The 13,682-nt window shown below is 37.5% G+C and overlaps 1 protein-coding gene across 1 annotated transcript in view; it reads left to right on the top strand.

The window, feature by feature from the left end:
- The window catches only part of LOC124740341 (potassium voltage-gated channel subfamily H member 8), a 612,019-nt gene extending 599,945 nt beyond the window's left edge, over nucleotides 1–12,074 (top strand). Inside the window, exon 15 of the mRNA XM_047248622.1 lies at nucleotides 11,484–12,074. Within this exon, the coding sequence (XP_047104578.1) occupies nucleotides 11,484–12,074 (591 nt within the window). The remainder of the gene's footprint in view (nucleotides 1–11,483) is intronic.
- Nucleotides 12,075–13,682: the final 1,608 nt, after the last annotated feature.

Here is a 13,682-nt window from a genome sequence, read left to right on the forward strand (position 1 = left end):
TAAGTTTTTTGAAAGCTGTTTGACACTAATGGTCCACTTATAAGGCATGTTCTTCTTTAAAATTTCCCTCAGACAAGGTTCATTAAATAACTGACCCAGTACAAATTTTCAGTAATATCCAAAAACGCCAAGCATATCCTTTAGCTCTTTACATGTAATTGGGGCTACATAATCTCTAATACATTCAGTTTACCTGGATTGGGCATAATCCCTTCACCACTAACAATATGTCCCAAAAATTTAATTTCTTTCTTACAAATTTGGTTTTGTCTAATTTCAATTTCATTGCCCCCTTTTTAATTGCCAATATGCAATGCTCTTCCCAAGTGGGAGTCGAAACTAATACATCATCCATGAAAACAGTTATTTGCCTTAATAACTAATCACCTAAGACCTCAGATATTGCCCTAACAAAAGCACACACACTGATGTTCAACTCAAAGGGTACTCCTTATACTGGTAACATCGTCCTTCAAACAGGACTGCTGTGTACTTTCTGGATTCTTTAGCCAAAGGCAGATTCCAGTAACCACAAGTTACATGCATAGAAGTAAAAAATTTTGCATCGTTAAATTTTTGTAATAATTCTTCTGCGTTTTCAGGTCTATCACTTTCTGGTAAGATAATTTTATTTAATGCCCTGGCATCCAAAGCTAGTCTAATTGAGCCATTTTTCTTGGGCACTACAACCAATGGGTTATTGTATACACTAATTGCTTTTTCTATTATTCCCCATTTGAGCATGTTCTGTATCAAATCATGAGCAGCTTCCTTATGCACTTCTGGAACAGCGAAAGGTTTTTGGAAAAAATGTGCATCTTCTTTCACAGTTAAATAGCACTCATAGTTCCAAACCAATCCAGGCTGGTCTGAAAATACTTCACAATGCCTATGTAAAATTTGCCTCAGATCTTGTCTTTGTACATTCATCATATCAGTGAATTCCTCTAATTTTTCATTGATCCCAATTCTGACATTCTCTACCTCAGAAGGATCCACTTCCTTCCTCTCGCTGTATTCATTATAGCCTTCAACAACCTTGGCGGTCCTACAGTATCGGATCAGAGTATCACTTCCTTCATTATTTACACTATGCCTTTTACCTGTAAGTGGAGTAGTTACCAGTTTTCCCTTTATCCTAACCACTGCATCATTAGTTCCAAAATTAACCCACCCTTCACATTTAGTTAAGAAATTGGCATCTACTAATATTTCCACATGGAGTCCATTGATAATCAAAAACTTCAGTTCTGTCTGTGTCCCACCTACAGTGATTGGTAACAATATTTCTTGCTTTACTTCTTTCTTGCTTTTACCTGTGGCACCCACAATTTTTAACCCACTCACAGGCATTATCACTATTTGTTTACTTTTTGGAAGAGCAGTCACAAAATTCTGTGACACTGCGCAAACGTCCGATCTGGTATCTATCAAGCAAGAAACCCTTTCTTCAAAAATATTTACTTCTACAATAGGTTGTCCCACATATTCTCTTCTAACTACAGACTCAGGTTCTTCCAACAAATCTTGCATTACTTCACACCTGTCAAAGCCTACCCCTTCTGTGGAAAGTACATTCAACTTAACTGACTCCCCTTTCACTTCTTTATTAGTGGTGGCTTTTACTATCTGTTCCCTTATAGACAAATCAAAACATTTCTCTAACTTCTGTCCCTCCAGAATAATCTTTGTTTCTGCAACCCCATCCAAGGTGTCATCAGAACCATTTAAATAATTTACTACTTCTTCCCCTTCCATCCCTTCATCCTCACTCTCCAAAATTACTTGATTCAGGCTATTTACAACATCCTCTCATATTCCCATAGTGTTACTTCCACTGTCTACAGGTAGCCCCACTTCGGTTTCACAGTGCTGATTCACTCCCACCTCCTCACCTGAGTCTTTACCTTCTGTATTAAGTTCCTTCTTAGCATGGTTCCAGTGATCTTTACTAGATGGTTGGTTTGTGGGTTTAAGGGACCAGACAGCAACGGTCATCGGTCCCGATCTTTACTAGAACTTTCCTTTCCATGAAATGCTATTTCCTTTTCTAAAGAAATAAATTGCTTCTCAGTATCACTCTCCTCTGCCCTTCTGATTTCATTAACATCACATTCAATACATTGTTTAGTAGGTGCCTTCTTTACAAAGGGCATTGCTAGCGGGTTTAGTCTATGTGGTTGCAGTCTGCAAACGTTAGCATCATCACAGACTGCTACATATTTCCCTGCTGTGCGATGTTGTTGGCTCTGACCTTTCTATCACCTGATGAGTAGCGGCCATCTATTACATCATACGGCTCGCAGCTGACTGCAATCAAAATACCATAATGTAATCTGTCATTGAACCTACTTCCAGCAATACCTCCTCTCCCTCTGTACCTACCCCGGTAACCATTGCCTCTTTGTACGCCTGTTCTATTTACATTGACTTATGTCCTTTTGTCATTGGGTCTTGCCAGAGGCCTGTATTCTCTTCTGTTATTTTCCTCCTCTTTCAAAATGTTTTATATTCTTTCTAAATAGTGGATAAACCTATCAATATCATCTCAAGAACCCGAAATGATCTTATTCTGGCAATAGAATGGCAAATTATTCTCTATACCCATAATGATCTGCTCGTTTTCTACCTTTGCATTTAAATTTGACAAGGTAGTCACACACTTTTGTACAAACCTTTTGATACTGTCTCTCTTGGGATCGTATTTTTCCCCTGACCAAAATTTACTCAACACCTCCATCTGCTTCCTCTTTCCCCAGTATTCTTCAAAGAAGGCTTGTTGGAACTCCACTAGACTGTCATATTTATCTAAATCTCGATTACCCCAGATTCTAGCTTCTCACATTAGATTAGAGGTGATGAATCAAATCTTTTGCTTGTCATTCCGCACTTTAGGTAACACATCTTTGAAATCACTCCAAAACTCTTTAGGGTGAACATTCTTATTTGGATCAAATTTAAAAAACTTGCGATGCATAACATAAGCAGTTTCTGAAGATTCCACAACACCATTAGACACTACACAAATGTTATTGTTATTACCATTTTGTTCAACTTTTGTTAGTATACTTTCATGGTTACACAGTTGCTCATTCACTCTAGTACTAAATTGCTGGACATTATTTTCAGCGTTAGTAATCTTACCAGCAGCTTGATACCAAAATTAACACACATATCTTTTCCTTCTTTGATTTTATTTTCTAAAACAATATGAATTTCCTCACAGTACTTTTCTACCCTGTGAATCTGTTCCTGAACTTTACTTATTTCTGAATGAAATTGTTGCTCTACCTGCTGGTTGTTCTCAGCAACTTGCTCAATTTGTGAAGTTAGTTATCTTTTCACTGTTACAATAGCAGTTTTACATTGGAATTTTACTTGATTAATTTCGCCTTTAATATTATTATTAAACAAAGTCAGGTCATTTTTCCATGAATCCCTCAAATTCGAAATTTTACTTTCCATTTTGCATTCCATTTCGACAACTTCAGTGTGTAACTTGTTTATTTCCAACACTAATATATTCATTTTAGCATTAAGGTTAGTACCCATTTTATTTATTTTATCATCAATATCAGAACTTAACGTCATTTTAATTTTGGAACCCAAACCATTCATTTTTGCCATTATATTCACCAACATTTCCGACACACTGTCCTTCGGTTCCTCAACAACTGACATTGGTTCCTGATTTGCTTTTGGAATAGCTACAGGGAGATATTTAACATTGGCTTCCACCTTTCTGAATTCATTTTTTAGACCAGAATTAGAAGGCATCGACTCAGGCAAACCACTGTCATTTGCTTGTGATATATAAAAACTGAAGTTACCAATCCTGGAATCATCTACCTTTAGTTTTTCATCTACTAATTCCTGATTACTTCCTGCCATGATGCAAAGTTTTTTGGCGCAGACACACACATACACACACACACACACACACACACACACACACACACAAAACAATGAAGTAGAACAACACTTCTCTTTTCTTCCTTGTGATCTGCACAGCGAGGTGATACAGCGGTTCTGTCCACCAAACTTCACCTATGCCAGCTTATGGGCCCCCGTTTCCCTTCCGGCTGCAACTGCCCCAGCATGACATCAGCTCCCATAGCTCCACTGTCACTGCCAAAGTCTGCCACTTCGTTTCACTCGTCGCCTCGTTCCACTTGTTGTCGTATTTTTGACGCACATTCAATTGCACACATGTCTTTGGTCCTACATTCCAGTTCCTTTTTTCACACATGTGTGACCACCTTACGAGTCCAATTAAACACTGCTACTTTTTCATATACAGTTCCTATTCTCCCAAACTCTATATTGTATTCTATATTTCTGGCTGATGCACCAATTGCGGCGAAGAAGTGTGAAAAAGTTTGCTAGCACTGAGTGAAGCAAGCTGCAAATTAATGTACACCTACCTCAGTACAGCATTCATTCACCATCAGTTGCTCTGCATTCGTGGGTACTTTGCAGACAATGTTAAAAGCAGCGTTGAAGAAAACCATCATCCATACTTACGATTGCATAGTCTACGTAACTCATGTAACAAAATAAACCTGTAAATTTCTAGTAATAACAGGCAAAAGTGGATGCTTCCTTCCTTCATTGAAAATGTCCGCTTCCTGATACTAATGTTTTTTATTGTCATTTAGTTATGGTGTCAACAATCCCACATTTACATCGATAGCCCATCTATTACTAGTTCATGCAGCTTATATCACATGCAAGACAGCCAGGAGTGTACTAGGTCCAACCTGAAATATTATGAGATTAATAGAGTCAATACTCTGCTACGAGATGAGTTTCACACTCGGTCCTTTTCAGTTGATTCTTCAAAGGAAGTTGCTTGCCAAAAAATTTTATGTAGTGCAGAATTCTTCACAAAGGATGACAGTTTCACACACGGTTTACTCTACAATCAACACTCCAAAATCTCCCAAACTTCACAGAACTGTCTGTAAATGCATCTGTTTGCATGCCGATATAAACCAAATGTGAAATAACAGTCACTTCTTCATTTTACAAATAACTTTTTTGGACACGTCTAACATGACCTTCTCATCTAGCAGCTAGTCCATGACTGCCTGAATGCCATTGCTATCAGGGCATATAACTAATTCCAATGTGCAGAAAAGACTTTACTCTCATTGGTTGATCAAATAAAACAGCCAATCAGATCAATCTTTCAAGATCATATTCACACTTAAACTGTTTTACTCCAATCAACATTTGTAGGTGCATTTACGTCATTTCATGCTGCAAATATTAACAAAATGTTACATCAAACCAAATGAAATGAAAACTAAGAGAAAACTATGCTTGAAATATACTTTAGAACTGATTATCCTCTTATTACCTTTCTGGCTGCCTTATTACAAAAGCAAACACTCGTAGACATACATCATCCACCAGATAGGGGGATTTACAGTTTTCATGACACCCTGGAGGCGGAATACTTGCTAGTTACGTAAGGTGTAATACAATCTAGAATTGAAACTTGACTTATGTCCCACACACACACTCACATGCACTCTCATTTACTCTCACCTTAACACAAAATATAAATATTAACTTTTAAACTGCTATTTTCATTACGAAAGAAAAATTATCGAAGGTTTAGAATTGAAAATCTTTATAAAATAAATCAGCACAATGAGAGTGCTATTACTGTTTTCAAATAATAAAAGAAATATAAACTGTTATTGTTCCTATCTGAATTTACTTTCTTAAGTGTCAGTTAGGTACTTTTTAATGGTTTTTTTATAGCTCCAAAACTATTATAGGTAGCAGTATCAAATTTTGACACAAAGTTCTTCTGAATAACCAAAGGTCATGTACCAAATTTGGAATAAAACAGATAATGTTTAACATAGTTATTTAGTTTCTTAAATGAGGTGAATAAGTGTTTTTAGTACATACCACAGTGTACATTCTCATGGTCCACTATAGCGACAGGTGCGGCTATGAAGCATGCAGCAGGCCACAAGTCAACCACTGCTGAATGCTACTATACAGCAGGCTTCCAAAACAGCTTGCCGTAATGTAACAAAACTTACTGCAAAAATCTGCAGTCGTGTAATATCTGCGACGCTACCGCCCCCTACTCCATCCCCTTCCCCCCCCCCCCCCCCCCCCCTTCCCCAAAGTCTCTCAGTACTTTTCCTGGCAGCCTTGTCATGCAGTCTTCTAGCCCTTCCATGCTTCACCAGACAGCACTCTTCTCTCCTCTCACCCATACCCTGCTATGCCTCCCTCTCCAGATTGCTACTTTTGTTCAATGCAACTGTTGCAGTCTAGCCAGCGCAGCCAGAGACAGGCATCATGTGTGTCTGAGGAGTACCTGCTTGTATGTTCGTTTGTTTGTGCATTTTCTTTTCTTTTCTGGAGAAGGCTTTGAGGAAAAGCTCAGAGTATAACAATGTTTTCATTGTGTCTCTCTGCAATTATATCATCTCTATGGTTAGAAGCAAACTGTCATTTTCATAATTATTGAGATTCCAACCTGGACTTCCCATTGTTTAAATGTTATATTCTTTTATAAAACAGTATTTTTAGTTCTGGAAATTGGTCTTTTACACATTCATCCAAATTCAACTTTCCTGACTAGTATCATGGTTTAAAACTTGAATACATGTATAGCGTTATTTAACAGTTATCGTATAACTGAAGCCATGATCAATTATAGTTTTTGTAGAAAAAGTGACTCTGTGAATTCATATTACATAAATAATAAAGTAACCTTTATTTATGGATTTTTATCTTACAGTATCAACTTCGTAAGGTGTGAAAAGTTATTTCAAATAAAAGCAAAAATCTCTTATTGGCTTTCAGAAATTTTAACTATCCATACAAACATATAACCAAATGCCAAACACCTGATACAGAACAAAAAAATACACATTTTAGGTGCTTCATTAAATCCCCATATAGTTTCTACAGCAATCTGCAGTTGTGGCCATTGTATTTCACTAGAACAAGTACAAACTACTTATCTTCATTATCAGGGGGAGTTATCAACTTTCTCTAATGCTGAATATCTGTCAGCTTTTGACATGCAATATGTCAGATTGTGCAAATCTTGGTCTCAATATTTAACTTTACTGAAACACTTTTAGCAATATTTGCTTAAAATTCCTGTCTTTCAGTTGTAAGTATAAGGAATTAATATTTCCTTTTGCAGTTTCTCCTACAGTCCATGGGACAACTATTACGTAGAAAATCTTCATAGGCCTGATATCAATCACAGGTTTTGGTTCTGCACAAAGTAGATTCTCACTGCATATATCCTCCAATAAATTTTATTTTCTGCATGTTTGTCCATGTCTGAGGGAACACAGTGTTCAATGATTTTACAAAAAAATGAATTTTTCATCTTTCTTACCTGGTAAAAATATATTAAACTACCTATGTCTTATCATAATGTTCTTTATTTTAAGTATGTGGGAAAATGTTTTCCAGCACAAAATAGCTTATTTGGATCTCTTGGTCTCATAGTGTTACCATTGCACTGCCTACTTACAATCAAAAATTGATTTAAATGATGAGTCTAACCACTCTCTTGCTGTATGTTCCATTTTATATCATTCACCTCTTTCTTTCTTTACAGCTTGCATCATTTACTGTAAAAATTCTCTGATGTCCATAGAACTGATTCTATTTTCTCATCAACAATATTAACACAAACATTCTATTCTGTACTTATCACATTAAGTTTTGAAGTGATGACTTCATTAACAGCTACCTCTGTATCTCATTTATACTTGTCAGATGTAGAATACAAGCCTTCATTAAGCCATTCACCAAACTAATAGTGTTGTGTGACTTCATTAAATCTCTTGTGTAATATTCCAATCAACAGTACATTTTCCTTTCTTTAAACAACATTCCCAAATTTGTGGATAAAATTACACTTTGCTCCTTAAATCTTTCACTTAGCATCTGACCTTATGTAACTGATGTCACATTAACTTTATCAGAGGACATATTTTGTCTACAGTAGTTGCTGCCATAGCACTAAGAAGTTCTTTTAATTTTTGCTTTCTGCAAAAATCAGTTTGTCCATTTCAATCTTATGTAGTACAGGACATAATCTGAAGACTACATATTACTATCCTGTCATAGCCACAAGTTTATAATATCCCTTGTTCCTCCCTTTTCCTTGTTAATCTTGGATGTGATGTTGTGGATCAGAAATACTCTGACATGTAAATTCAAAATTAAATACTGAAATAATGAACTGTTATTTTAAAGACAACAAATATAGCAGTAGCTGAGTTATTAAAAGTCTTTCAAACAATATCAGTATGGCATTTTTGTTCATAGAAAAATTTACATCTGTGTCTGCTCCTGTTGCATGAACTACAGTGAGAACCTTTGAACTTCTCTTTTATATCTGATGTGACTAGTGAAGAAAAGGTAGGTAGAAGGATACAGACATTCAAAGAGAACTTTCTTTACAGTAATGAATTGTAACATGACTCTGTAATTATTCATTAATCAAAACGAAAAGATTTTTTGTTACTGTCACAGGCACTCAGATATATGAGTCTGAGGTGGCAGGTTTGGGATTGCCAGAATGTTGTGAGAGGTAGCAGTCAATGGTGGCATGGCCAAAACTGTGGGGAATGTTAATGTGTAGGATTCTGGTGTTGGTAGTGATGGTCACAGCTATCCAGGAACTATGTGGTAGGCATAGTCAGTCAGTGATTGCTGATACAGTTGCAAATAGTGCCATACTTAGACATACTACCAAGCTGACGGTTATATTTGGAATTATGTGACATCACATAAATGAGAAATATCTGCATTTTATTTGCTCTAACAGTACCTAACTCAAATCCAGTTTATTGATTTTATATATATAACAATACAAGAGAAGGAAAGTTGCTACTCACCATATAGCGGAGATGCTGAGCCGCGATAGGCACAATAAAAAGTTCACACAGTCATAGCTTTTGGCCATTGCAGATGTGTGTGCAAGTTGCACTTGTGTGTGTGTGTGTGTGTGTGTGTGTGTGTGTGTGTATGTATGTGTGTCTATTGCTGACAAAGGCCTTAATGACCAAAAGCTATGATTGTGTCAACTTTTTATTGTGCCTATCGCGTCTCAGCATCTCCACTATATGTTGAGTAGCAACTTTCCTTCCCTCGTATTGTTACATTCCATCCTGGATTTTCTATTTTACAGCATTTTTTTGTTGTTTTAACATTATATGTTGTTAAAGGTACACATTTGAAATTCCTAGATAATTTCCAGTGTTTACAGGCTTAACTAATTTAAAATATAGGGCAATTCTTGTGGATTATTATAAATAATTGACATTCACAAGTTGTTTGATGTTATAGCATAAAATTCAAAAATAAATAGAAGGAAACCTTTTCCAGATTGTAATTAATTTAGAAGTAAAGGAGACCACTCAGCGAATTGCAAAAGCATTGAATCCTTGAGAGTCACCAAAAAAAGTGAAAGGAAACTTGCTAGCTTTCGTAATAAATTCTTTGTTGAAGTAGAGTAGAAATATATACATGAAACACACACATGCAACACACACCCACGCCCCTACATTGAACCAATTGGACAGACAATACTGGGACTGTATTTCAGCAGATGGACTACTGGGGTGGGGTGGCTATTGTGTTGGATGAGGTGGGTAGAGGAAGGGAGGTTGAATGCCAGTAGAGGTGTTGAGTGAGTAGCTAGGGGCTGGAAGGGAGGTATGCTGGTTAGGAATGCAGAAAGGAGTGGTGGCAAGTGTGCAGGCCAGATGCATGATGCATGGATATGGGAGCTAGTGAGGTATAGTGCATGGTGAAGGTGACATGGAGGTGTGGATTGGGAGGGGGTGGCAAGACAGATGAAGAGTGCACTGTTGGGTGGAGGGTGCAGGAACAGTTGATTAATGAAGCTTGAGGCCAGGAGGGCTACAGAAGCAAAAGATTACAAAGCAAAGGATTTATTGCAAGGATAACTCAAATCTGCGAGTTCAGAAAAGCTGATGATTGAGGGACGGATGCGGATGGCCCAGGTTATGAAGTAGCCATTGAAATCAAGCATGCTGTACTCAGCTGAATGTTGCAAAATTTTATTTTTGGCCACAGTTTGGTGGTTGCCATTCATTGCTGTTCATTGTGGTTGGTTGTCATGCTGATGTAAAAAGCTGTGCAGTGCTTGCAGTAGAGTTGGTATATGACAAGGCTACTATCATGGGTGCCTCTGATGGGATTGGATAATCCTGTGACAGAAGTGGAGTAGGAAGTGCTGACTGAGTAGCCTAGCCAGGTCTTGCACGGGGGTCTTCTATGGGGGTACGATCATTGTGGCAAGAGGTTGGGAACTGAGAGTGGGAGTGTTGTAGAGGTGGACCAGGATGTTGTGTAGTTTGGTTGGGTGACAGTGGACTACTTTCAGAGGGATGGAAGGACCTCGGGTAGGATGCCCATCAGTCCAGGGTGATGCTGAATGATGAGGGGGTACTCTTTTGTCACTGATTCTTGGGTGGTGGGTGGATTAGGGATGTGCAAAGATATGGCATGGGATATCTGTTTGCAGACTAGGTTATGGGGTAATGCCGGTCTGTGAAAGCCTTGTAGAGACCTTCAGTACACTGGGCAAGGGGGTTCTCATCACTGCAGATACGTCATCCACAGGCAGGCTGTATTGGAGTGTTTTTTTGGTGTGGAAGGGATGAAATATGAAAAACTGTAGGTACTGATGGTGTTTAGTGTGTTTAATATGGGCAGAGGTGTGGACAGAGCCGCCACAAATGTGTGGTTCATCCAAGAAGATGGCAAGTTGGTCTGAAATGGAGCATGAAAAGAGGACAAAAGAGGTTTTGTGGTTGGGGAGGAATGATGTGGTGTCTTGACTCTTGAGTCCTGATCATGAAGATACTATTAACAAATCTAAACCAGACAAGGGTTTTGGATTTCAAGAGACTAGAAAGGTTTCTTCTATATGGTCCATTAAAAGGTTGGCGTAGGGAGAGGTAGTATTCAAGAGCAGCAAGGCTATTGGCATGAGGGATGTTTGTGTATGGGGGGCAATCAACAGCAATGAGTAAGGATCCAGGAGGTAAAGGGGTGGGGATGGGGGAGACTCACTGGAAGAAGTTGTTAGTATATTTGATGTGAGAGGCTAGGTTTCAGGCAATTAATGTTAAATGTTGGTCAGCAAGAGCAGAAATTCTTTCAGTAGGAGCATAATAACCACTATGTATACAGTTCCATCCAAACATGTTTTTTCCAATAAATATTGGAAGAAATAGAAGAAAGTGCTGTTTTATCCAACATACAATTATGAGTAATTCATGTTTCAGCACCTGCCCCATGTAAAACATGTATTTAACTAATTCTGAATGACATGATCATATACTTTTAATTTTATGATATATTTCTAAAAATTTTGATTTCATTCATTAGTTGTCAATAGTATTGTCAGACTTATGGCATGATAGAAAATATTTGTATGTTGTGCACAGGTTCGAAATGCTATTCAAGCTCTGCAAGAGCTTGCATCAAGTAGCAGTACAGTGGCGACACGCTATCCTCATCCGCTTCCAGCACACTCAAATCCCAATTTGCCATACAACTGCCTGGATGGCAGTATTATACAGCGCAGTTCATCACATCCCCCTGACATGTTCTGTTGGGAAACTGAAGAAATGCCAATGAGATTGAGCCGGCTTGCAGATAAGGAAACACAAACTTCTATGCCTGTAGACATTTTTGAGAATTTTGTGCTTCAGAATCCTCACAGAGTTCTATTGATACTTGGACTTGATGCTGAAGCAGTGCTAAGAAGTAGTAGTGCACAGGAGAGGATGTTGGGAGCTCCACAGACAAATGGTACATGTGTTCTGAGAAATCATCATAAGAATGGGATTATAACTCAAAGTGATCTTCGATCCGTGCAGACACCTAGCAACTGGAACCACACACGGACAGCTGTGGATTCCCAACGGAATAGGTTCAGTGCAGGTGATGTGGAAGGTGTGACTGCAGCTGCTTTTCAAGCAGCTAACCCCTTTTCTTCATCACAATCTTTGAAATTCCAGTCTTTTGATAGTTGAGCTGTGGCTCTCCATATCCTCCAGTTCTTCAAAATGCAAGTACATTTCTCTTCAGTGTGCTTGCTTGAATTTTGATAGATGCCTACTTTTATTTAGGCTTAATTTACTCTTGTTTCTTGTACATAATGATCAACTGCGATATAGTTTTTAATTTGTTTAAGTTATACTTTAAAAGTAATGTGTAATTCAAGAAAAAGACATTCAATGATATTTTAACTTGTGAGTTGCTTGGTATGTTTGAATGTTTACAGTTTGTTTCGAATCTGTCTCACCCCTTAATTTTAATTATTTGCCAGTTTAACTGGTTAGTTGAAAAAAAAAATACTCTTGATCCAAAATAAAGTGTAACAGAAAATGCCCACATTATAAAAAGTCAGTTTTTGTATTTTAATGTTCAGTAACATATTTCCATCAATATATTCTATAATTTCAGTTCAGGTACTTAACATTTTCTCAGAAAGACAGTCACTTCAGAATCGGAAATGAAGCTTTACTGTAACTGGCCTAATGTTGAACATTGTAAGTCTGTATATAAAAATAATTATTTATTACTGTCAGTCTTCTGATTTTAAAAAGATATGTTACTCAACGAGAAAGGAATCTAATTTACCTTGTCACAAATATTTACATGTAAAATATTGCGATCTCCAGCACTGACAAACCAGATGGATTGCACTGATCTTAAATTTCACTCAGGTCTAAAATCATTGGCTGCCACCCGTTCTTTTCGTAACTCTGTACCATAAATAACATTACAGATCTTTCACATGTTTATAATTATTCATTGCTAATTACTTCTGATACTGTGATTCAGTAGGTTTTCTTAAAAAAATAAATGGTATAAAAGCATGTGACACTCCTACAGACATTTTAGACAGATCATAGCAATGATTTTATTTTGCAGAATAAAATAATTTATTTTTACATTTAAAATGCTGTGCTTCACACTGTCAATTTTTTTCCTGAGACATCTTTCATCTGACTGGTTTGATGCAGCCTGTCACAGATTCCTCCCCTGTGCCAACCCCTTCATCTCAGAGTATCATCTGCATCCTATGTCCTAAATTATTTGTTGGATATATTCCAACCTCCCTTACAATTCCTCCCCCTCTTGGAGGCTCTCAGTGTTCTCTTTCCAGCTATCTGATATCTTCTCTGCTTTTAACAGTACAATTTCCAGTGTACTCTTGTTTCTAATTCCACCAAAGGTTGTTTTGACTTTTCTATATGCCAAATCAGTCCTCCCAGAAATCATTTCTTTTTCTGTTTCTAGGTTCATTCCTTCATCCATTTCACCTTGTCTTCGCTACACTTCCTATTTGCTTCATTCCTTGGTGATTTACGTTGGTGTATTTCTCCCAACATTGTAGTATGTTCTTCTTTATACCTGCCCTTATATGTCCAACATATATGGTTGCTCCTTGTAGAGATGGCCATTCCTCTACAACTGAACTACCTACGGTGGTATTTCTTATCGTAGTATCCATATTTTTAGCAAACTTCAAAAGCATCTCATCCTTTCTCAGTACTTCATTATCCCACTTCCTTCCACACTAATCTCAGTATATATCTGTGGATAGTTGTTGCGCTTCGAAGTCTGATTTCAGA

Source organism: Schistocerca piceifrons, chromosome 1 (genome assembly GCF_021461385.2).
Source record: "Schistocerca piceifrons isolate TAMUIC-IGC-003096 chromosome 1, iqSchPice1.1, whole genome shotgun sequence".
Taxonomy (NCBI): domain Eukaryota; kingdom Metazoa; phylum Arthropoda; class Insecta; order Orthoptera; family Acrididae; genus Schistocerca; species Schistocerca piceifrons.